The sequence below is a fragment of the Dermochelys coriacea genome, chromosome 2 (genome assembly GCF_009764565.3).
Source record: "Dermochelys coriacea isolate rDerCor1 chromosome 2, rDerCor1.pri.v4, whole genome shotgun sequence".
Lineage (NCBI taxonomy): Eukaryota > Metazoa > Chordata > Testudines > Dermochelyidae > Dermochelys > Dermochelys coriacea.
The window spans coordinates 17,671,755-17,698,624 of NC_050069.1; the positions used below are offsets into that span (position 1 = coordinate 17,671,755).

General features: G+C 42.1%; 1 protein-coding gene across 1 annotated transcript in view; it reads right to left on the minus strand.

Moving 5' to 3' along the window:
* The window catches only part of EFR3A (EFR3 homolog A), a 203,209-nt gene that overhangs the window by 101,190 nt on the left and 75,149 nt on the right, over positions 1-26,870 (minus strand). Inside the window, 4 exon segments of the mRNA XM_038390220.2 lie at positions 115-236; positions 7,546-7,696; positions 8,697-8,824; positions 11,834-11,910. Coding sequence (XP_038246148.1) covers positions 115-236; positions 7,546-7,696; positions 8,697-8,824; positions 11,834-11,910 — 478 coding nt within the window.

Sequence of the window (26,870 nt, forward strand, 5' to 3'; positions counted from 1 at the left end):
ATTGCACAGGTCCTAATGTTATTTCCTTGAATGATCACCAAATGTTACAACAATTGTATACTTCTCTTCTGCTTTAGTTTTTAACAGAGCAATACACTATCAACTGGCACTTACTCAGTTTGTGTTTCTGGATCACTGTCACAGGAATGACACATGGCACTAAATCGAGAAACAAAAAAGTCATAGCGTCTGTGATATGAAGGGGTGTCTTCCTCAATGTTGGCAAATTTGACAAACTAGGGGGGGGAAAAAAAAGCATGGTTAGAAAACTCTTTGTAACAAAAGTTTCCAAAAAGAGAACTAGAAGGCTTTTTAGTTTCTAACTCCAGAACTTTCAAAAGCGGCTGTTCAATTTTTAAATATTTGACTTGGTAAACATTAAACAGAAAAAACAATCCTCATGTTGCAATGCAGTGTAGAATATTGTTGCACAATAAGAACAGAATTAATAATTTATCTTAATTTATTTGGTTAATCTAGTAAAACAAAAAGGAAACTCGCAGGGTGGGGAGAAAGTAAATAGGCCTTGCCCTAATGTTCTCCAGAAAAATATCAGCCCGGCTCAGAAAACTGGTTTGCAATTGGACTATAGATCCCAAGTGATTTTTTCTTCGTTTGGATTAGCTGATGGATTTTTTTTAAGTGTTCCAATATAATTTTCCTCTATTTTATAAAATCTGTGAAGACCAAGACAGCTGGTCTTGCAATCTAATGGTAGGTCAACAAGCTATACAAAAGTGATCAGTTTTGTTCACAAGCCTGTTCTCCAGGCCAGCAGAGGCCAAAGGCATTGTGTAGGCCATGAGATCAGAGCCTCGAGGTGGAGGGGGGGGAAGTAGAGACCTCATGTTGCTGCAGGTGATTCACTTTGGTTTACATGGAGCAACACTGGCAGGCTGTAGAAGGAACTGCTTTAACCCTCAACAGCTAGAAGAAGGACAGTCACAAATATTTGAAAGAGTGAATATACATGGGAGATCCTAGAGGACTCTTCCTCTCCAACCCTGTGAAGTCAGTATTGACAACCTTGAACATGTAAACATGTGTCCAGCCCAAAAAAACCATGATACAAAAGAGCCATGAGTTTTAAGCCAAAGTAATCAATGTTGGGTTCTTTTTATCTGCAGTCTGGTTAAGTTTGAGGCTTTAGGGTGCACCAGCTTTATATTTCTAATCTTTTCTCTGTAACGATGAAGGTTAGAAAAAAATTAAAATGAAAGCTGAGATTGTCATACCATTTCTTGATTCCAGCTAGTAAGGGTTTAAATATATCAAATGTCATAAGATTCACCACACAAAAAAAAAATCACGAGAGTTGGCAACACTGTTTTATCCTAATTAAAAAAAAGGTTAAATTGCAGTACATTTTATTTTCAAAAGCTGTTCCATTAGCAGCTGCATTATTTCAAAGTATCTAAATGCAATTGCATGAAATAGAGCACACCTTGTGGTGCGTGAACATGTAAAATTGAAACAAAGAATTCAAACTGTACATCTGACAAGAAATTAGTATCTTTTTAGCATCTAGATGGACTTTTGGTCTGACCCAGTGTGACCGTTTTCTTATGTTCTTATCTCAAAGTCCCCAAATGAGCCAAACTTGAAGACAGGGTTGACACTTCTTTACAGATGACCAAGCACAATCTAGAGCAGTATTTCTCAATGACCAGTCCATGGACTGATGCCAATCCCCGAGATCTCCCTGACACAGTTTAGGAAGGCAGCAAGTCAGTATCTGGTATCAAAAAGGATGAGGAACACTGATCTAGCGCATCCCTTCCATCATGGTCCCTGAACTTTAGAACTGGCCTGTATCAACAGGTCATCCAGATATGACTGGAAAAGCCATGTGGAATCTGCAGCAGTCACTACCATGATATTTTATTTTTTAAAAATTCAGGGGCATTGTACAAACTTAAAGTTGAGAGCTGTGTATTTGAGGGAGATATAATGAAACCACTACCATTCATTATCTTCCTCTGCAGTGCATCTTTTCTCCTGTTTCCTCTGCAACATCAGTTCTGTACCCAACAACCTCGCTGCCATTTTACCTACTGAGAGCTGTAGTTCCAATTTAAATTTAGCAGATTTCTAACAACTATATTCTAAGCACCACTTAAAAAGCTGTCTCTAAAATCTGAGATACTATACAAAACTGTTCTTCCTGGAAGCAGAATACACTGGGTTGTCACTTGGTAAGAAAGTGACTAACAATCAAACCAATGTTCTAAAGTCTATTGCCACTCATTTGTCTGAAGGAGAACAGCTCACAGACACTCATTGTAGAAAATAAATAACAGAGAAAAGGTTTCTCTTGATACACTATTTTATAAAAAAAAAAATTAAAGCTTTCCTCTTTCGAAGGGCTTCTTGAACAGGCTTCAAATACCTGCTGTCCTATTGTTTGTTTAATAGCATTGCTAATTATGTGGCAGTGTAATTAATTAGGTTCTTGTCTTCAAAATGGCTTCTTTAGACAAATCAATCTTCTACAGTTTAATGAACCATGAAGTTCAGGAAAGAGGAAAAAAGGAGGACATCATCATTTTAACATGTTCACAAATGTTCAAACATCTTCAGAGCCTATTCAAGTGATCTGTCCAGATCAATTCTTATGTAGGAGTTTAACAGAACTGAAGCAAAAGGTACCTACAATTCATGGCAGTTTAAATTTTACTAAAAGATACTAAAAGCTAGAGTTTCATAACTTTAAAGTATCAACAATAACATTCTCCTATAAATGTAAGAAATACAAAAGGCTTTTGGTTTTGTGGTGCATGATACACCTTCTATGGGGACAGAAGAGGGGGTTATATCATTTGGATGACTTTTCTCTCTCAGGCCTTGTCTACACTACAAGCTTAGGTTTATGGAAGCCGCCTTAAATAGACGTAATAAATAGATGTAATAATCGACACTACCAGGTCCCTTCCACTGACCTAAGTTGCCTGTAACAGCGATTTCATTACTCCACCTCTGTGAGAGGCGTAGCACTTAATTTGATATTGATGGTAGCATAGACACAGCTTAGTGTAGTTTGATTCAAATGGCCTCCAGGAGGTGTCCCACAATGTTCCGCTGTGACCGCTCTGGACATCGTTTACAACTTCGCTGCTCAGCTGCCAAGCATTGGTTCTGCCCCAGACATCCCATTTGTACCATGAACTACATGCGATTCACAGCGGTGACCCCACTACACCCCCACAGACACAGCGTGGACATCTCCAAGGAGTACGAGTCCTGGGCCACCACAGGCAACAACAAGGAGGACATTCTGGAGGAGGAGGAGCAAGACAAGCGAGTGGTGGATCGATTCTCCCTGACAGCCAGGACCTGTTTTTAACCCCAGAGCCCAGCCAGTCACAGGACAGCATGGTGGCCAGGCATGATGCCGGTGAAGGCACCTTGGTGAGATACACTTCCAAACAAACTGTAGGGGTTACATGCTATTATATTTTGTTTAATCGGAACAAAAAATGAGGTGCACTGGCTATCTGCTTCAAAGTTGCTGCTCCTGCTACGCAGATGGTTCTCCCCAGGAAAGACTGTTTATGTGCACAGGGATGGCCCGGAATCCTCAATGGAGATCTCTACAAAACTTTCATGGAGGTACTCTGCAATCCTTTGCAGAATGTTTCTGGGGAGGACTGCCTTATTTCTTCTGCCACAGTAGGACACTTTCCCACACCACTCCACTATTAACTCTGCTGACATCATTCTGGTACACAGCATAGCAGCATAAGGACCAGGTATGTACCCAGACGGTTGCAGCATCTGCTCCATTGCTGCCTCTGTTACCCTCAGGAGACTATCACATCACATAGGGTCACCTAGGGAAAATAGGGGAAGTTTTCATTACAAGTGCTTGTTCCACAAACAATGGAGCATGTGATCCATCTCTCACCTCTCCTCGTGAATTCTGGGTCCCTCCACCACGCTTTGCCTAACATGCCATTGCTTTGGTTGGCAGGGATTGGCGTCTACTAAGACAGTGGCTCTCAAACTTTTGTACTGGTGACCCCTTTCACACAGGAAGCCTCTGAGTGCAACTCCCGCTTATAAATTAAAAACACTTTTAACACTATTATAAATCCTGGAGGTGAAACGGGATTTGGGGGTGGAAGCTGAGAGCTCACAACGCCCCCATGTAATAATCTCACGACCCCTGAGGGGTCACAACACCCAGTTTGAGAACCCCTGTATTGAGAGCAGCGTTAAGGAAACGGGGGAAGAAGTGTGTTATCCCCCACCCCATGGAACCACCTGAGAAACAGACACCGATTTGGGAATCTTAATGCTGGTACTGGTTCTCAAGCAACATCCATGTTGCTAAGAAGAGGCGGCACTGTTCACCTGCCCACTTGTGTCCTCAATCTGGATTTCCCACAAGTTGCAGCACAAGGCTCGTCGCCCATGCTGTGGGGCCATACTCATGATGGCTGGAACAGGAAACTGACTCATTGAAGAGCTAGGGATTCTGATTATGTTCTGGTTTGCACTGGAGTGTAATAAGGGGAATGGGTTTTTTTAAAATACCAACCTTGCACCAGAACCAGAGTAGAGCTTACAATGGTTGCCTTGTGCTTTACGTGCCTTACAGCCGAAAGCTTGTCCTATACTGCATCCTCCACACCAGGAGAGAGGCTATCGCATATTAAATGGCAGAAAAAGAGGACACAGGATGACATGTTCAGCAAGATAATGAATGCCTCAGGGACAGCTGAGACTTAGCTCAGAGCCCAGAGGATTTCACTCCCTGAGAAATTGGATGTGGACATGGAGAGCATCCCAGGAGCATGCCACACAGGAAAAGATGCTGCGGATTATGAAGGACCAATCAGACACGTTGAGATATCTGGTTGAGCTTCAAGAAAAGCAGATTGAGGCTAGACTCCATCTGGAGGCCTTGCAGAACTGCCTGCAAGCTTCACCCTGTTCACAATACCCCTGCCCCAAACGTTCCAGGAGGCAGGGAGGAATTCAGCATTCGTTCCACTCAACGCCAGGGGAGGATACACAGAACAAAAGGAGCCCATTCCTTGCCCTTTGCTTTTAAAAAACAATCTGACTTGCTTGGTTTCTCGCCTCCCAATTTTATCAGCCAGACTTATTTTCCTGTTCTTTCAGTTTTTTTGTGTGTATACAATAAAAGTAAACACTTTGAGAAAGAAAGGCTCTTCATTTATTTTAATCATGGGGGTTTGGGGTGGGTACAGGAAAATTGATGCAATGGAGGGGATTGTAAGGGAAGGCAGAATGCAGATAACCGGCAAATATTACTGTGGCTCATTACTGAAATGGGCTTTCAAAGCCTCCCAGAGATGAAGATCTCCTTGCTGGGCTCTGGCTGCTCAAAATTAGCTGCCAATCTATCTGTCTCCATGCCCCACACCTGTGGAAACTTCTCTCCCTTTGCCTCATTGATACAATGCAGCGATAACCATGAGGATATTGCTCTCACTGAGGTCTATCCTAGAAAGCAAACTGCACCAGCGATCCTGTTTGTCTGTCTGTTGTGTGTGCTTGCCAGAGAGAGATTAAGAAAGCAAGCAATTCGACTTCATTAGAATTAGTAAGTATTAGCAAGGAAATGCATTAGTTTACTTTTGCTTGGCTTGTGATTTTCTCTGTGCTGAGAGGAAAGTGTATTCCTGGTTTTCTTTTTGTAACTTTAAAGTTTTTGCCCAGAGGGAAATCCTCTGTTTTAAATCTGATTGCACTGTGAGACTAGCTTCCCTTCTAATTTTATAGAGTTGCTTCTTTTACTTTTTTTCTTTCTAATAAAGTTCTGTTTCTTTTAAGAGCCTGACTGATTTCTCTACCGTTCTAAGACCCAGGGGGTTGGGTCTGTAATTACTTTGTAACCAATTGGTTAGGATATTATTCTCAAGCCTCCCCAGGAAAGGGGGTGTAAGGGCTTGGGGGGATATTTTGGGGGAATAGGAACTCTAAGTGGTCCTTTCCCTGATTCTCTGTTAAATCACTTGGTGGTGGCAGCATACCCTCCAAGGGCAAAGAGTTTGTGCCTTGGGGAAGTTTTCCCCCTAAGCTTAATTTTTACCAGCTTAGGGTGTCTTTCATGTGGGTCCCCACATCTGAACCCCAGAGTTCAGAGTGAGGAGGGAACCCTAACAGATGGGTACTATATTTGCCCTTTTCCAGTCCTCTGGAATCTCACTCATCTTCCATGACTTTTTCCAAAGATAATCACTAATGGCTCAGATATCTCCTCAGCTAGGTCCTTGAACATTCTAGGACGTATTTACTATAGTACATAGTATATACTATGCTGAAATCATTCTTGGAAGAAGACTAGAAATTAAGTGTGTTGGATATTAGGCCTAACTGAGGGACAAAATGAAGAGGGGATGGGCTACTTCACCAATCACACCTGTTTTGAATCCATAAAGAAAGACTTTGGGAGGAAAGAAAATACAGAAACAAGAACAGACGGGAGGCCACAGAAGCAAGTTTCACCATCATGACTGCCAACCCCAACATGTACTGGCACCCTGGGCCTTCATCATCCTAATCCTGAGAAATGTCCTGACCAGACTGGGACAGAGAGAGAAAGTCCAGAGAATACCACCACCCTACAAACTCCATCTTAACCCTGCCACCACCTGGGATTAAAAATGGAATCAGACTTTCACAACAGCAGCAACAACAGCTCCAACCCATCTCAACAAACTTCTTCTTTTTTCCCAAAAGGACAATTAACTACATCTTTGATACTTATCAAACAAGGGGGGGGGGTTTCCTTCTAAAACCCTCCAGCGAAAAGGAAAGGAAACAAAGGATTTGTTAAAATGAAAGCATTATTTAATACTTTAACTGTTTTTCCTTCTTTACTGTACCTTTAATAAAAGGTACAAAGGATTTTTAATGGTGTATTTGCCATGGTAATAAGTAAGATGAAATCTCTGTATGCCAAATCCTGGATATTGTTTAACACTGGACAGTGACATGATTATTTTTAATATCTTTAGATCATTTATTCCATCTAAATTAATACAACAAGCAATGCAAAAGCTCTGCAGCCAGGAACTTTCTTCCAAAAAGAGTTGTAAGTGGCATGATTGCTGCCAATATCCAAATCCCATTAACATTAAAGTCAAGAGGATGGGAACTGTTCACGACGATATGCTACTATTCAATTAAGGTTGTTAATATAGGGATTGCTATTAAGCAGAATCTACTTTACAGTGAAAACAGAGGAAGACTGGATGGACCCCATAAAGGGAAAAAGACCAAATAAAATTAGTTGTATTCATGAGTAAGGTATTCACCTCCAATTTTTACTATGAAAATCATTTTATACTTTTAATAGGATAAATATCCATAGATAAGGATTATTTTGATAATTAAACTGCTTATAGATACATTCATATGGGTCATACAGGAACTAATTACATGCAATCTCAGGCTTTCATTATGTTTTTTCCTTTGATTGTCATGCCAGATGTTCAGCTGGTACTCAATTTCTCACCACCTCCAATCTTCTATGAACTTGATTCAATTTAGGTTAGCAAACTGTTTACTCACAGAATTGGTTCCAAGAACTTGCAGCTTTGGTTCCCCTGACTCTAGCAGCTTGGCCACCATCTGAAGGAAACTTTCCACGAATGGTTTAATGCTTTGAGAATGGCAAGCCATTAAAAGTTGGTCCAGTGCCTCCATGGCAATTAAAACATACCTGAAAGCAAATGGAGAAGAGATCCATACAGATGCACATTGTGTTATATTTACCTTGGCCCAAACATATTTTTAAAAGTCAGATAGGTGTAAGGCACATCACCCTAATATTCTCCACTTATTTCAGAAGTATATTTTTGAAGACAAATTAAAGTAAAGATTCCTTGGTATTCTTGTAGAAATATTTTTTCATCTTATTTTTTTCTACTTTTTATTTTATATTAAAGGCACCATTCTTCCAGTCAGTAGAGGGCCTTCAGTCTACCAAAATCCTAGTATGACAAGACAGCAATGTATCTAAACTTCCATAGTTTAAGGAGATATCTCAATCTACAAAGAGGTGAGAGGGAAGCGTGCTGATCAGGAGGTGTGTTTACTGTCACTCACATACTGACAGTTTCCATAAAAAAATTCTTAGTTGTTTTTACATCTGTACCCCTTTATCTTCAACAATAATTGCCAGGTAGCAACATTCTCTTCTAATTCCATGTGTTGTCTGTTTCATTTTTTTAATCTCTTAACTTTATGGTCTCTTCCCATCTCTACTTTCATATATATTCCTCTCCCCTATCCCCTCTTTGGGAAAATACAGGAAAGACCATTTTCAACCTGTTCCCCTGGGTTAGGAGGATTAATTTAGCTCAAGTATTAAGGACAATCACCTGTGAAGTCAGACAATTAGCTTATAACAATTATAGCTCCAACAGAAGAACTGAAGGATATATTAAATGAAAACACGAAAACACTCTTAGTATAGTGGGAAATATGTCCTGCTGAGTCTAGAAGTTTGATTTGTAAATCCAGGTCATTTTCACATTCAACATTACCTATAACTTCATAATTTACTTTACTTTCAATATATTTTGGCTATCCCCTGCCCAGCAGCATGAACAATATCCAAGGTTCTGACTCTATATGTCTTGTAGACTGAACCAGAATAACGATAGGGGAAAACAGCTAACTTTCAGCATCAGTATTTATGCAGTGACCGAATCCCTTACCCATAGCGATGTCTCACAACATCTCTGCTCAGTCTCTCTGCTAGGTAAGCTCCAATTCGATCCAGCTTCTCTGGTGCAGAAACTGCATAGAAAGTCAGCTTCTCCATATCAGCTTTAACAAGACCATCCTAGGAATAAGACAAAAGATTGTTTTTTTAATTCATAGTAATAGCTTTAAGCTTCTGAAGTATCTTTCACTTTTTCAATTCAAATCACAGGCTAATACAAAGTAGAATATGCCATTTTGCTAGAATACGTTAAATTGTTCATTAACAAGCTTGTCCAGGGCCTAAAATACAGAAATGGCAAAGTAAAAAATTAAGCCCAGTACTTCTCAGAGAAGTATGAGGTCAATGTTCCCCCTTCCTTCTAACAGAGGCAGATTATAGGTGAGCTGTGACATCATTCTTGAGACATACTATTTTTCCCAAAGTCCAATTTCTGTTACTTAAGTAAGAGTCCTTCAAAAAGCCATTAATTATTTCAATAAAACACTTCAGAAGTGAGTATGTCACATTAATCCTTTCAGGCTACAAAAATTGATTTTATATAACTGAAATTGCAGTCTAAATGTTTCATTGCTCCAATATCATGCCTTAACAGTTCTGACTCTTCTCTGTACAAAGCCACTGCTTTCATATTTGTCTGTATTACAGCTAGTGTTTAAGGAGCTGAAGCCATCTGATCGTTAGAAATATCAGTACCAGCTACAGTTATTGACATACAAAGAGTACTCAGCATTATCATAGGTTAATTTTTAGAGCCGAGATGAAACAAGGATTAAAGTATATTGATCATTTGAATAACTGATTAGAGCTGGTAGACAATACACATTTTTCTTAATTTTTTTCAATGGAAAAAGGGTTATTCATGAATTATTTTTTTTTCCAAAGCTTTTTGTCCAGTTCTCTCACTGACATCAAGGTAAAAGTCTAGCCATTATCAGGGTCTCAACCCCTTCAACCAGAAGCTTCAGTCCTCCTCCACTAGAATAACATCTTTAAAATTGTGGTTCCTTTTTGTACACCAGCATCAGCTTCAAGGGGAGAATGACCTGATCATTGCGCAGGAATTTTTCTTCACTTCTTCCACACTTTGATAATTTCATGTTTAAATAAATTGGAGAATATAGGAATCAATTACTATGGAAGAACATACAGTAATGGTGATTAGATATGCCACATTGTAACCCTGAAAGTGATAACTACATTCCTTTAGTGCTACTGGTGCAGTAAGTTGTACCCTTGTTAAAGTCCCCTTTCCTGGCTGCGTAACTGATCTGTGATTGTCTACTATCATCCAACTTATTTTACACTACAAAGCAGTTTAACGGACAGTTCAGCAAACAGCATCGTTTTTAAACAATACTTCAGATTCATTAATTCAAAACTCACAATTTAGTCAAATTAAATATTAATTATATAAAAGAAGAGTATTTTCTCTTAAAGTCTCACAAGAACGATTAACTTATGTGTGAACAATCACAGGAGAGAATGTCCATGATATATTAAATGAATCATTAGAAATCATTTGAAAAAGAAAAATCTTTAGTATCAAGATGCCCCAGAGGTCTAAAGAGATCACAGCTAGATGCTATGCAATAATTAACATTTTACTGTGTAAAATTAGGCCTACAACCATTTGCAGTGTCATACATTGTAGGCTGGACAATATCCTACCCTCCCTCACCTTGTGCACCCACCAGCACAATAGGAGAGTCTGATGGACTGCTGCATCAGGGCTGCTTTTGAGAGCACACACAGCACTAGTAAGGCTAGTACAACTTTAGATGTTCAGAGACGTTTCTCTATAGCAGCATAGGCACCAACTCCATAGTGTTCCAGGGCTGGAGCACTCATGGAGAAAAATTGGTGGGTACTCTGCACCCACCGGCAGCCAAGTTCCCCGCCCCAGCTCACCTCACCTTACCTCTTCCCCTGAGCGCACCACATCTCCACTTCTCCTTCCAGCGCTTGTTGCCACAAAACAGCCGTTTTGCAGCGTAACAAGCTGTGGGAGGGAGGGGGGAGAAGCGGAAACACAGCACACTCAGGGGAGGAGGCAGGGAAGAGGCAGGGCTGGGATTTGGGAAAGGAGTCCAATAGTGGTAGGGAGGGGGCGGAGTTGGGGCGGGGACTTTGGGAAAGGGGTTGGAATAGGGGTGGGGTGGAGGGTGGGGGGTCGAGCACCCACCGGTGCCAGGAGAAGTTGGCGCCTATGTATACCACTAGTACCAAACATGTTTAAAGAAGTATTTGGTTTCTATGATTGTATATAAAAAACAGACGATCAGTATCACTGATCAGTAGGGGGACAGAATTTATTTCTGAATGACTATTTCCTCTGAAAAAAATCCATGCTTTGAAGATATCAGATCCACCAAAAAGAACAACTCTCCCCTGTAGCTGATATTTTACAAAACTTAGGTAGCTAGCCTACAGTGATAATAGCATACCTTCTAGGAAGAACACACATGCTGCACATTCTGCCACATACATATGCCAGACCTACACACACAACTCCATACTGTTCATAGCCTTCATTTTTAAGAAAAAATAAAAAGGTAGTACAAATCTGGTAAGACATTGAAAGTGATCTTCCACCATTTACAGAAACTCTGGATTAGTTTCAAACATTCAGCTGTATTAGATATTTAGCATCATCAGTACTTAACACTCAAGAAGGAACTATATTTTCAAAGAACATGGCATGAAAGGGTTTCTACTATGTGTATCCAAATGAAGTCACAATAAACCAATACATATGGACAACTAAAGATGAAAAACAATTGAATCATAATCCATTGGGTAAACCCAACTATATACTTCAAAAAGACAGAAAACTAAGAAGTGCTAGGCATACAGAGAAAAGGAAATATGTCCAAACTTGTGGTCATATCTGAAGAAAATTTTTGTTTAATATTAAATATTTGTGGTCCACACGGTTGGATCACAATTTTGCAGATTTCTCTCTTACTGGAGAATGCTCTGGCAGATTAAATTTTGAATGCCTTTCGTTCTCCAAGAAGTATGTTAAAAGTTACAAAATATTACTATTTCTGTTACAATAATATTTTAGTAAACGAAGATGATTCAAATTAAGAATTCTGCTTAAAGTTTAATTAAATCATTGCTTACTTTGGGGTCTTCGGGGAATATGTTATCCACCAGACGTTTGTAACGAGGGCGCAAAGCAGCACAGCAACAGCATACTCCTGGAAAAACATTTGCCAAAAAAAAAAAATAAAAACAGGTTATTAGAAGGTGGATATTTTAGAAGCTGTATAGAGTCATTTAAGAGAGGAAGAGTACAAGCATATGTTACACGGACAGACCCAGGTCATTGGTGAGACCAAACCTGGGACCTCTGAAGCTTAGTGCATGAACCTCTATTGTATGAGCTAAAAGCCACATGGCTCTTAGCTAATGCTGCAGCAGACTCAATCTCTATGTAGTCTCGATGCCACTACAGGGGGACAGAGCACCATACCCAGGAGGTGTGTGGGTTACACCTACAGGAAAAAAGTTAAAGGGTAACTTAGACTCTGCAACCCCCCTTTCTAGAAAAATGTCATTTGTGGAAAGTGAGTTAAAACAAACAAAAATTAAATTAATATTGTAACATAGCTCATTTTTTGCACACCTTCCCATGTTTTCCTTAGGAAGCAGTATCTGCCGGAAAGATAACAGGCAACAATTCCACCAGAAGATGATGAGCATTGGCATAAAGACTTGTAGAGTATGGGCCTACCCTACTCCAGGGCCTGAAAGTTAAAAACTTCCACCTTGAAAAGCGGGGCAAGACACACAGCATCTGGGTTAAACGGGGGCAGTCAAGCAGTGAAGCCACTTCCTCACAGTAACCTCTTGATCTGCTGCCAGGAGGGAGCATTGGCAGTTTCCTCCCTAAATCTGCCTTTTAGAACAGGAGTTTTTCCTCCAACAGCCAGTAAGTGAAGGAGTGGACCGTGGGGAAAGTTAGAACCTCCTATACTCACAGATGAAAGCATCTCCAGGAAAAGTAGAGAGATTACAGCTAGCAGCTATTATAATCTCTGCAGCAGGAGAGGGAAGCAACTCAGCTAGAGGGGCAAATTCCACTATTCACCACGTTTTCAGCCCCAGTGCAGTTGACCCCCAAAGACTGAAAGGAAGAGTATGATGTTTTTCTGCATCCCCAGGTTATAAGGGCTTGTCTATACTTACATTTTATAGCGCTCTAACTTGCGGACTCAGGGGTGTGAAAAATCACCCCCCCTGAGCACAGCAAGTTTGAGAGCTTTAAAGCACTAGTATGGACAGCGCTCAGAGCTATTCCTCTCATGGAGGTGGATTATCAGGAGCGCTTGGAGAGCTCTCTCTCAGCACTCACACGTGACTAGAGTAGACGTAGCCTAAGACAGGTGCTGTTCTTCCCTAGCACATCCCCAGTCATCAAGCCACTGTTTTATAAAATAAATATTCTAGTATTACTACATATTTACTATCCCTGCCTAAAGTTTATGGCAAAACATACTTCAATATTTTTATATTTCAGGGATTTACTGCAATTCCTTTGTTATTAGGGAACAGATACTGTTCTGTTTGTCTGAAGACTTTTAGTGGATGTTACATGAAAATACAAAAGGCAACTGTGACACTCTGTACCCCATATGACACCCTGTACCCTATAATCACGACTTTTATATGATTATATATTTTGTATAGGGCTGTCAAGCAATTAAAAAATTAATTGTGATTAATCACGCAATTAAAAATAATTTTGATTAATCGCACTATTAAACAATAATAGAATACCATTTATTTAAATATTTTTGGATGTTTTCTACATTTTCAAATATATTGATTTCAATTACAACACAATACAAAGTGTGCATTGCTCAATTTATATTTATTTTTATTACAAATATTTGAACTGTAAAAAATGAAAAATAGTATATTTCAATTAACTTAATAAAAGTACTGTAGTGCAATCTCTTTATAATGAAAGCTGAACTTACAAATGTACAAAAAAAACCTGCATTCAAAAATAAAACCATGTAAAACTTTAGAGCCTACAAGTCCACTCAGTCCTACTTCAGCCAATCGCTCAGACAAACAAGTTTGGTTACAATTTGCAGGAAATAATGCTGCCCATATCTTGTTTACATCACCACCTGAAGGTGAGAAGAGGCGTTCACATGGCACTATTGTTGCTGGCATCATAAGATATTTACGTGCCAGATGCACTGAAGATTCATATGTTCCTTCATGATTCAACCACCATTCCAAAAGACATGTGCCTATGCCAATGGCGGGCTCTGCTCGTTAACAATCCAAAGCAGTGCAGATTGACACATGTTCATTTTCATCATCTGAGTCACATGCCATCAGCAGAAGGCTGATTTTCTTTTTTGGTGGTTCAGGTTCTGTAGTTTCCGCATTGGAGCGTTGCTCTTTTAAGACTTCTGAAAGCATTCTCCACACCTTGTCCCTCTCACATTTTGGAAGGCATTTCAGATTCTTAAACCTTGGGTACAGTGCTGTATCTATCCTTAGAAATCTCACATTGGTACATTCTAATCAGAAGCACTCTATATAGAAATCCAAGAGAGGGCCTCTCCTTTTGCCCCTCCACCCTCACGAACATGATACAGTTCTGTGGTGACCTAGAATCCTATTTTCGACGTCTCCGACTAAAGGAATATTTCCAACACAACACTAACCAACATATTAACCCACAGGGACCGTACTGCCAACACTACAAAAAGAAGGATTCTGGGTGGACTCCTCCTGAAAGTCGAAATAACAGACTGGACTTATACATAGAGTGCTTCCGCCGACGTACATGGGCTGAAATTGTGGAAAAGCAGCATCACTTGCCCCATAACCTCAGCCGTGCAGAACACAACTCTGACATCATAATCAAAAAGGCTGACAAAGGAGATGCTGTCATCATCATGAATAGGTCGGAATATGAACAGGAGGCTACTAGGCAGCTCTCCAACACCACTTTCTACAAGCCATTACCCTCTGATCCCACTGAGAGTTACCAAAAGAAACTACAGCATTTGCTCAAGAAACTCCCTGAAAAAGCAGAAGAACAAATCCGCACAGACACACCGCTAGAACCCTGACCTGGGGTATTCTATCTGCTACCTAAGATCCATAAACCTGGAAACCCTGGACACCCCATCATCTCAGGCATTGGCACTCTGACAGCAGGATTGTCTGGCTATGTAGACTCCCTCCTAAGGCCCTACGTTACCAGCACTCCCAGCTATCTTCGAGACACCATTGACTTCCTGAGGAAACTACAATCCATTGGTGATCTTCCTAAAAACACCATCCTAGCCACTATGGATGTAGAAGCCTTCTACACCAACATTCCACACAAAGATGGACAACAAGCCGTCAGGAACAGTATCCCCGATAATGTCACGACTAACCTGGTGGCTGGACTTTGTCCTCACCCATAACTATTTCACATTTGGGGACAATGTATACCTTCAAATCAGCAGCACTGCGATGGGTACCCGCATGGCCCCACGTATGCCAACATTTTTATGGCTGACTTAGAACAACGCTTCCTCAGCTCTCGTCCCCTAATGCCCCTACTCTACTTGCGCTACATCGATGACATCTTCATCATCTGGACCCATGGAAAAGAAGCCCTTGAGGAATTCCACCAGGATTTCAACAATTTCCATCCCACCATCAACCTCAGCCTGGACCAGTCCACACAAGAGATCCACTTCCTGGACACTATGATGCTAATAAGCGATGGTCACATAAACACCACCCTATATCGGAAACCTTCTGACCGCTATTCCTACCTACATGCCTCTAGCTTTCATCCAGATCACACCACACGATCCATTGTATACAGCCAAGCTCTACGATATAACCGCATTTGCGCCAACCCCTCAGACAGAGATAAACACCTACAAGATCTCTATCATGCGCTCTTACAACTACAATACACACCCGCTGAAGTGAAGAAACAGATTGACAGAGCCAGAAGAGTACCCAGAAGTCACCTACTACAGGACAGACCCAACAAAGAAAATAACAGAACGCCACTAGCCATCACCTTCAGCCCCCAACTAAAACTTCTCCAACGCAGCATCAAGGATCTACAACCTATCCTGAAGGACGACCCCTCACTCTCACAGATCTTGGGAGACAGGCCAGTCCTTGCTTGCAGACAGCCCTCCAACCTGAAGCAAATACTCACCAGCAACCACACACCACACAACAGAACCACTAACCCAGGAACCTATCCTTGCAACAAAGCCCGTTGCCAACTCTGTCCACATAGTTATTCAGGGGACACCATCATAGGGCCTAATCACATCAGCCACACTATCAGAGGCTCGTTCACCTGCGCATCTACCAATGTGATATATGCCATCATGTGCCAGCAATGCCCCTCTGCCATGTACATTGGTCAAACTGGACAGTCTCTATGAAAAAGAATAAATGGACACAAATCAGACTTCAAGAATTATAACATTCAAAAACCAGTCGGAAAACATTTCAATCTCTCTGGTCACACGATTACAGACCTAAGAGTGGCTATCCTTCAACAAAAAAACTTCAAAAACAGACTCCAGCGAGAGACTGCTGAATTGGAATTAATTTGCAAACTGCATACAACTAACTTAGGCTTGAATAGAGACTGGGAGTGGATGGGTCATTACATAAAGTAAAACTATTTCCCCATGTTATTTCTCCCCCCACCACACCCCTCCCACCCAACCCCCTACTGTTCCTCAGATGTTCTTGTTAACTGCAGGAAATGGACCACTTTGATTATCACCATAAAAGGTTTTCCTCCTTCCCCCCTCCTTCCTGCTGGTAATAGCTCATCTTAAGTGATCACTCTCCTTACAGTGTGTATGATAAAACCCATTGTTTCATGTTCTCTGTGTGTGTATATAAATCTCCCCACTGTATATTCCACCGAATGCATTCCATGAAGTGAGCTGTAGCTCATGAAAGCTTATGCTCAAATAAATTTGTTAGTCTCTAAGGTGCCAGAAGTACTCCTTTTCTTTTTTGCGACTACAGACTAACATGGCTGCTACTCTGAAACTTGTACAGAAAGAACATGTGCTGTGTACTATGAATTGGCTGTTTCACTGAGAAACAGTGTCCCCTTTGCTCTCTAAATTGTATCTTTTAAAATACTACCCTCCCTTTTTCTCCTCCTGCAGCAGGTCCAAATGATTCAATGCGGCTCCTATCTAGTCCGTCCCAAAGGCTGGTCCAGATTAGAAGACGGAAAAAACGAACTCGGGAGGACACATTTGCCAAGCTTATGCAGTCCTCCCACACTGATAGGGCCCAGCTGAATGCGTGGAGGCAAACAATTGCGAAGTCGCGTAATGCATTACATGAATAAGAAGAAAACTAAGAAAGAAAAGTGGGGCCGCTAAACACTGAGGATGGAGTGGAGATTAAAGATAATCTAGGTATGGCCCAATATCTAAACAAATACTTTGCCTCAGTCATTAATAAGGCTAAAGAGGATCTTAGGGATAACGGTAGCATGACAAATGGGAATGAGGATATGAAGGTAGATATTACCATATCTGAGGTAGAAGCAAAACTCAAACAGCTTAATGGGACTAAATCGGGGGGCCCAGATAATTTTCATCCAAGAATATTAAAGGAATTGGCACCTGAAATTGCAAGCCCATTAGCAAGAATTTTTAATGAATCTGTACTGGGAGTTGTACTGAATGATTAGAAAATTGCTAATATAGTTCCTATTTTTAAGTACGGGAAAAAAAGTGATCCGGGTAACTACAGGCCAGTTAGTTTGACATCTGTAGTATGCAAGGTCCTGGAAAAAATTTTGAAGGAGAAATTAGTTAAGGACATTGAAGACAATGGTAAATGGGACAAAATACAACATGGTTTTACAAAAGGTAGATCGTGCCAAACCAACCTGATCTCCTTTTTTGAAACAGTAACAGATTTTTTAGATAAAGGAAACGCAGTGGATCTAATTTACCTAGATTTCAGTAAGGCGTTTAATACCTTGCCACATGGGGAATTATTAATTAAATTGGAGAAGATTGAGATCAATATGAACATCAAAAGGTGGATAAGGAATTGGTTAAAGGGGAGACTGCAACGGGTCATACTGAAAGGCAAACTGTCAGGCTGGAGGGAGGTTACCAGTGGAGTTCCTTAAGGATCAGTTTTGGGACCAATCCTTTTTATTACTGACCTTGGCACAAAAAGTGGGAGTGTGCTAATAAAGTTTGCAGATGATACAAAGCTGGGAGGTATTGCCAATACAGAGAAGGATCGGGATATTATACAGGAGAATCTGGATGACCTTGTAAACTGGAGTAATAATAATAGGATGAAATTTAATAGTGAGAAGTGTAAGGTTATGCATTTAGGGATTAACAACAAGAATTTTAGTTATAAGTTGGGGACGCATCAATTAGAAGTAACGGAAGAGGAGAAGGACCTTGGAGTATTGGTTGATTATAGGATGACTATGAGCTGCCAATGTGATATGGCTGTGAAAAAAGCTAATGCGGTTTTGGGATGCATCAGGAAAGGCATTTCCAGTAGGGATAAGGAGGTTTTAGTACCGTTATACAAGGCACTGGTGAGACCTCACCTAGAATACTGTGTGCAGTTCTCGTCTCCCATATTTAAAAAGGATGAATTCAAACTGGAGCAGGTACAGAGAAGGGCTACTAGGATGATCCGAGGAATGAAAAACTTGTCTTATGAAAGGAGACTTAAGGAGCTTGGCTTGTTTAGCCTAACTAAAAGAAGGTTGAGGGGAGATATGATTGCTCTCTCTAAATATATCAGAGGGATAAATACAGGAGAGGGAGAGGAATTATTTCAGCTCAGCACCAATGTGGACACAAGAACAAATGGGTATAAACTGGCCACCAGGAAGTTTAGACTTGAAATCAGACAAAGGTTTCTAACCATCAGAGGAGTGAAGTTTTGGAATAGCCTTCCAAGGGAAGCAGTGGGGGAAAAAGATCTATCTGGCTTTAAGATTCTACTCGATAAGTTTATGGAGGAGATGGTATAATGGGATAATGTGATTTTGGTAATTAATTGATCTTTAAATATTCAGGGTAAATAGGCCTAATCCCCTGAGATGGGATATTAGATGGGTGGGATCTGAGTTACTACAGAAAATTCTTTCCTGGGTATCTGGCTGGTGAATCTTGCCCATATGCTCAGGGTTTAGCTGATCGCCATATTTGGGGTTGGGAAGGAATTTTCCTCCAGGGCAGATTGGAGAGGCCCTGGAGGTTTTTCGCCTTCCTCTGTAGCATGGGGCACGGGTCACCTGAGGGAGGCTTCTCTGCTCCTTGAAGTCTTTAAACCACAATTTGAGGACTTCAATAGCTCAGACATAGGTGAGGTTTTTCGTAGGAGTGGGTGGGTCAGATTCTGTGGCCTGCGTTGTGCAGGAGGTTGGACTAGATGATCAGAATGGTCCCTTCTGACCTTAGTATCTATGAATCTATGAATATGAAGAGAGGAGGGACGTGCGAGATAAGAGTAGGCAGGATGCTATGGTCAAGCTCACGGGGGAGCAACCTGACATGCTCCGCTGTATGGTGATCTAATGCGGAAAAGGCAGGAAGACCACAGACTTCCGCTGTAGTCCCTGAATAACCGCCCTCCCTCCTCCCCAAGTTCCATAGCCTCCTCACCCAGACGCCCAAGAACACGGGGGGGGGGTAGGCTATGGGACCCATACAGTCAATCCCAGAGGATTGGACAAGCAGCAGAAAGCTGGCATATCCTAAATTTTGATTTGGTTTCTGGACTTGTCCTTCCCTCCTCCTCCACCCCTCTAACCCCCCTCCCCTGTCTAGCTTCCGATTTCTCTCAAAGTTTTGTGCAACAAATAATAAAGAATGGTTCTTAAACAATTGTGACTTTATTTCCTTTCATATATATATATATATATATATATATATATATATATAGGTGGCGGATAACTTTAAGAGAAACAACCAACTCTCACACCGTAGCCTGGCCAGTCATGAAACTGGCTTTCAAATCTTCTCTGATGTGCAGCGCACCCTGCTGCGCTCTTCTAATTGCCCTGTTGTCTGGCTGTGCAAAACTGGCCGCCGGGCGAGTTGCCTCAATCTCCCCTTTACTCTCACTGATATTGTGGAGCACACAACAAGCAGCAATTTCATTTGGAATATTGGTTTTGCTGAGATCTAACCGAGTCAGTAAACTTCGCCAGCGCACTTTCAAATGTCCAAAAGCACATTCTACCACCATTCTGCACTTGCTCAGCCGAAAGTTGAACTGCTCCTTATTACTGTCCAGGGTGCCTGTGTACAGCTTCATGAGCTATGGCATTAACGGGTAGGCTGGGTCCCCGAGGATAACTATAGGCATTTCAACCTCCCCAACAGGAATTTTCTGGTCTGGGAAGTAAGCTCCTTCCTGCAGCCGTTCAAACAGACCAGAGTTCCTGAAGATGCAAGCATCATGCACCCTTCCCGGCCATCCCACATTGATGTCAGAGAAACATCTCTTGTGATCCACCAGTGCTTGCAGCACCATAGAAATGTACTGGTTGCCCCGGTGTTCTGGGGCCAAGATAGGGATATGCATTCCGTCTATCGCCGCGCTGCAGTTAGGGAACCCAGCACATTAAAGCTATCCACAATGGTCTGCACATTACCCAAAGTCACTACCCTTGATAGCAGCTAGTCAATGATTGTGTTGGCTACTTGGATTACAGCAGCCCCCATAGTAGACTTCCTCACTCCAAACTGATTCCCGACTGATCGGTAGCTGTCAGGCGTTGCAAGCTTCCATGGGGCTAGGGCCACTCGCTTCTCAACTGTGAGGGCTGCTCTCATTTTGGTATCTTTGCACTTCAGGGCAGGGGACAGCAAGTCACAAAGTTTCATGAAAGTGGCCCTACGCATACGAAAGTTTCTCAGCCACTGGGAATCATCCCATACCTGCAACACTATGCGGTACTACCAGTTTGTGCTTGTTTCTCGGGCCTAGAATCGGCGTTCCACAGCATGAACCTGGCCCAACAGCACCATGATCTCCCAATCGCCACATGCCGTGCCGTCTGTGTCCATGTCCTCATCAGTATATTAATCACGCGGTCGTCGCTTCCTCACCCTGTTTTGCAGGTGCTGCACATACTGCTGCATAATGCGCGAGGTATTTACAATGGTCAAAACTGCAGTAGAGATCTGATTGGGCTCCTTGGCTACGGCGCTTGCATGGGTAATCCTGGAAAAAGGGTGTGAAACGTAGGAGAGGAGAGTGGCAGCCAAAGCTGTGCTGTTTGGTTCATGGTAGCCGAACAAAGGCTGAAAATGGTTGTCTTCTGTGGCTTTCACAGAGGTAGGAGCCCAGGACAGACAACATGGAGAAGCTCGGAAGCGTGGCAATAGCGGGAGAGCAGAGTTGGTGGCGGAAGCTGTGCTGCTTGGTTCACGATGGCCGAGCAGAGCTGACTTGGAGAGGTGGATTCATAGTAGCAGGAGAGCAGCGGTGCACCATCTGCTGAAAGCAGTATGGCGTCTGCATGCCAAAAAGGTGTGATGATTGTCTGCCATAGCTTTCTGATGACACACACCGAGAAACACCGGTGAGAATGTTTTTGGCCCATCATGCACTGGGAGCTTAACTTAGAATTCCAATGGGCAGCGGGGACTGCGGGAACTGTGGCATAGCTACCCACAGTGCACCGCTCCGACATTTGATGCTAGCCTTGGTATCGTGGATGCAATCTGCCAAATTGACACGCTTTAGTGTGGACATAGAAGACCGAATGCATTAAATAGCTTCCGAAAATAGGAATAGAATAATTTCGAAATAATTTCGTACTGTAGACATACCCTTAGCAATTGGCTGAACAAGAAGTAGGACTGAGTGGACTTGTAGGCTCTAAAGTTTTACATTGTTTTGTTTGTGAATGCAGTAATGTAACAAAACAAAAATCTACATTTGTAAAGAACACTTCCACGATAAAGAGATTGCACTACAGTACTTGTCTGAGGAGAACTGAAAAATACTATTTCTTTTGTTTGTCCTTTTTATAGTGCATATATTTATAATAAAAATAATATAAAATGAGCACTGTACACTTTGTATTCTATGTTGTAATAAAAATCAATATATTTGAAAATGTAGAAAAAATCCAAAATATTTAATAAATTTCAATTGGCATTCTATTGTGCGATTAATCATCATTAATTTTTTTTAATCACACAATTTTTTTGAGTTAATTGCATGAGTTAACTGCAGTTAATCGACATCCCTAATTATGTACAAAGAATGCCTTGTGGGGTATCATTTGAAAATGCATAATTTACTGAACATTATTGTACGGTTGAAATATGTGTAGCAACAGTGTGTGTGGAGTTAAGGTTCTACTTTATGATTTTTACTGAAATATGTTTTAACTCTGGGAAACGTCCATAGACTAGCGCCTCAGTGTCAACAAAGGACTGAACAAAGGTGTTAGAAAGCTATTAGCTACCAAAGCAACCATTTGCCATCGGGGGGACTGTAAACAAAAGATTTGCATGTCATCCCCGAAGACATGTTGAACTTCACATATGCAGAAGTTATGAACAAGAAATGTACAATTCATATGAAGGACTGATGCAGAGCCCATACACTGAATGAATGAAACTGCCTAACCCTATGACCCAGCAAGGACTTTGGCATATAATAAGAGAGAACACACAACACACAAACGACCTCTCCTCTTCACCTTACATCTCTCTGCTCATAACGTCAATGAATATCTGAAGGACGCTGAACTAAGGGGAGTGGCCCCATGCTGAAGGACATCCAGCCTGTGAACTAAGAACTGCGACCAGAGGAGAAGCAAACAGAGGGACTTTGCCTGGGGGGAGTTCTCACAGAGATCTTGCCTTTCAAGCTTCTGAGAGCAGTAAATAAAACATCAGAAGAAGCTCTTAGAAGGAAGACAATATGCATAGTGAGCAATTAGCTGTTGTGACCTGCACAGGATGTGCCATGTTTGTCTTTCTCCCAGAGGATAGAAGAGCCTTAGTCCGTATGAAGTGCAAGCTGGTCTCTATTTGGAAGAGAAGGTTAAAGGACTAGAGACCCAAGTTTCAACCCTGCACTGCATCAAAGAAAATGAAGACTTTCTGGATAGAAGTCAGCGTTGGGTACCGCAGGCACAGCATGCTGAAGAATCAGAGAGGGCAGTGCAGAACAGAGGAGAAAATTGGCAGCATGTGACCTCCAGAAGAAGAAAGAGGAGAACCCATGTACTCCCAAGGCAGATAGAGATAAACAATTTTCAGGTTTTCTCCACAGGTACTATGGCGACAAATGATTTGGAAGAGACATCTGAGGGAAGGAATCAGAAAGAGACCCCATCAACTGGAAGGCATGGAATACATTGTCCTTGGGATGGGGGTTCCACAATCACCACTCCCAAGAGAAGGAGATGGGTGGTAGTGGTGGTCGGGGACTCCCTCTTAAGGGGGATGGAGTCGTACATCTGCCGTCCAGACTGCAGAAACTCAAGAAGCGTGCTCCTTGCCTGCAGCTAGAATTCAGGATGGGGCAGAGTGTCTGCCAAGACTGATCAAGTCCTCGGAACGCTACCCCTTCCGACTTCTCCACATGGGCACCAATGATACTGCCAAGAATGACCTTGAGTGGGTCACTGCAGACTATGTCGCTCTGTGAAGAAGGATAAAAGGAGTTTGAGGTAAAAGTCATGCTCTCGTCCATCCTCTCTGTTGGAGGAAAAGGCCCAGGTAAGGACAATCAAATTGTGGAAGCAAATGTGTGGCTACGCAGCTGGTGTTGGAGAGATGGCTTTGGATTCTTCGACCATGGGATGTTGTTCCAGGAAGAAGGATTGCTAGGGAGAGATGGGATCCACCTAACAAAGAGAGGGAAGAGCATCTTCGCAGGCAGGCTTGCTAACCTAGTGCGGAAGGCTTTAAACTAGGTTCACCTGGGGACAGAGATCTAAGCCTTGAAGTAAGTGGGGAAATGACAGAACAAGGAGCAATGGTCTCAAGTTCCAGTGGGGGAAGTTCAAGTTGGATATTAAGAAAAACTTTTTCACCAGGAGGATGGTAAAGCACTGGAATGGGTTATCTACGGAGGTGGTGGAATCTCCTTCCTTAGAAGATTTTACCTTCAGGCTTGATAAAGCTCTGGCTGGAATGATTTATTTGGGGATTGGTTCTACTTTGAGCAGGGGGTTGGACTAGATGACCTCCTGAGGTCCCTTCCAACCTTGATATTCTATGATTCTATGGGAGGAAACACAAGGAGGAGGGTGCAATGGGGAGGCCTCCTGATTCATACCGAGAAAGTAGGGCAATCGGCCAGTTATCTTAGGTGCCTGTAGAGGAATGCAAGAAGCCTGGGAAACAAGCAGGAAGAACTGGAAGTCCTGGCACAGTCAAGGAACTATGATGCAACTGGAATAATAGAGACTTGGTGGGGTAACTGTTCAGGAAGGACAGAAGGGTGAGAAAAGGTGGAGGAGTTGCACTGTATGTGAGAGAGCAGTATGAAATTGGAAAAAAGCCTGTTGAGAGTCGTTGGGTTAAGTTTAGAGGTGAGAGCAACAAAGGTGAAGACGTGAGGTCATTTGCTATCAACCACCAGACCAGGAGCTTGAGGTAGACTAGGCTTTCCTCAGACAACTAACAGAAGTTTTCAGATCGCAGGCCCTGGTTTTCAGAGTGGAATTCAATCACCCTGACATCTTGGAGAGCAATACAGCTGTGCACAAAAAATCCAGGAAGTTTTTGGAGAGTGCTGGGGACAATTTCCTGGTGCAAGTGCTAGAGGAACCAACTAGGGGCCATGCTCCTCTTGACTTGCTGCTCACAAACAGGAAAGAATTGGCAGGGGAAGTAGAAGTGGGTGGCAACCTGGGCAGCAGTGACTATGAGATGGTCGAGTTCAGGATTCTGACAAAAGGAAGAAAGGAGAGCAGCAAAATACGGACCCAATACTTCAGAAAAGCAGACTACTCCCTCAGGGAACTGATGGGCAGGATCCCCTGGGAGGCTCATATGAGGGGGAAAGGAGTCCAGGAAAGCAGGCTGTATTTTAAAGAAACCTTATTAAGGGCACAGGAACAAACCATCCAGATGTGCAGAAAGAAAAGCAAATATGGCAGCTTAGCTTAACAGAGAAATCTTTGGTGAGCTTAAACACAAAAAGGAAGCTTACAAGAAGTGGAAACTTGGACAGATGACTAGGGAGGAGTATAAAGATATTGCTTGAGCATGCAGGGGTGTAATCAGGAAGGCCAAAGCACAATTGGAGTTGCAGCTAGCAAGGGATGTGAAAGGTAACAAGAAGAGTTTCTACAGATATGTTAGCAACAAGGTGGTGGTCAGGGAAAGTGTGGGACCCTTACTGAGTCGGGGAGGCAAACAAGTGACAGATGGTGTGGAAAAAGCTGAAGTACTCAATGCTTTTTTTGCCTTGGTCTTCACAGACAAGGTCAGCTCCCAAACTACTGCATCGGGCAGCACAGTATGGGGAAGAGGTGAACAGTCCCCAGTGATGAAAAAACAGGTTAAGGACTATTTAGAAAAACTGGACATGCACAAGTCAATGTGGCCGGATGCAATGCATCCGAGAGTGCTGAGGGAGTTGGCTGATCTGATTGCAGAACCATTGGCCATTATCTTTGAAAAAAATCTATGGTGATTGGGGGAGGTCCCAGACTATTGGAAAAAGGCAAATATAGTGTCCATCTTTAAAAAGGGGAAGAAGGAGAATCTGGGGAACTACAGACCGGTCAGCCTCACCTCACTCCCCGGAAAAATCATGGAGCAGGTTCTTAAGGAATCCATCTTGAAGGAGAGAAAGATGATCAGGAACAGTCAACATGGATTCACCAAGGGAAAGTCATGCCTGACCAACCTGATTGCCTTCTATGATGAAAGAACTGGCTCTGTGGATATGGGGAAAGTGGTGGACGTGATATACCTTGACTTTAGCAAAGCTTTTGATACGGTCTCCCACAGAATTTTTGCCAGCAAGTTAAAGAACTATGGATTGGATAAATGAACTATAAGGTGGACAGAGAGCTGGCTAGATCATCGGGCTCAACCAATAGTGATCAACAGCTCGATGTCTAGTTGGCAGCCGGTATCAAGCAGAGTGCCCCATGGGTCAGTTTTGTTTAACATCTTCATTAATAGTCTGGATGATGGGATGAATTGCAGCCTCAGCAAGTTCACGGATGACACTAAAGGAGGTAGATTCGCTGGAGGGTAGGGAAAGGGTTCAGAGTGACCCAGACAAATTGGAGGATTGGGCCAAAAGAAATCTGATGAAGTTCAACAAGGACAAGTGCAGAGTCCTGCACTTAGGATGGAAGAATCCCATTCACTGCTACAGGCTGGGGACCGACTGGATTTCTTTTAGTATAATTAGCAAGTTTATCATATATTTTTTAAATAAATTCCTGGCTAATAAGAAAGCCTTACAAAACAGACTTTTAAACAAGAATGTTAAATTTTAAGGACAGGGACACCTATTTAAAAGTCAGGAGACTAATCACATTAGAACTACCTGTATATAATCCTTATAGTTTAAGCAAAGGTGGTATATGGAACAGCTTCTATATGAGGAGCAATTAATAAGATTGGGACTTTTCAGCTTAGAAAAGAGATGACTAAGGGGGGATAATCATATTCAGCAAATCATAACATTTCCAATGGCACCTCACATGACTTACCTTGCATAAAATACACTATAATTATGTCAGGTTTCAGAGTAGCAGCCGTGTTAGTCTGTATTCGCAAAAAGAAAAGGAGTACTTGTGGCACCTTAGAGACTAACAAATTCATTAGAGCATAAGCTTTCGTGCATCCGATGAAGTGAGCTGTAGCTCACGAAAGCTGATGCTCTAATAAATTTGTTAGTCTCTAAGGTGCCACAAGTACTCCTTTTCTTTTTATAATTATGTCATAATCATATCATAATATCATCACTGTGAAGAATATAGGGTGCAGCGTCACAAGGTCCATCAATGGCTATTGGCCAGGATGGGCAGGGATGGTGTCCCCTATCCTCTGTTTGCCAAAAGCTGGAAATGGGTGACAGGGGACGATCACTTGATGATTACCGGTTCTGTTCATTCCCTGTGAAGCACTGGCCACTGTTGGAAGGC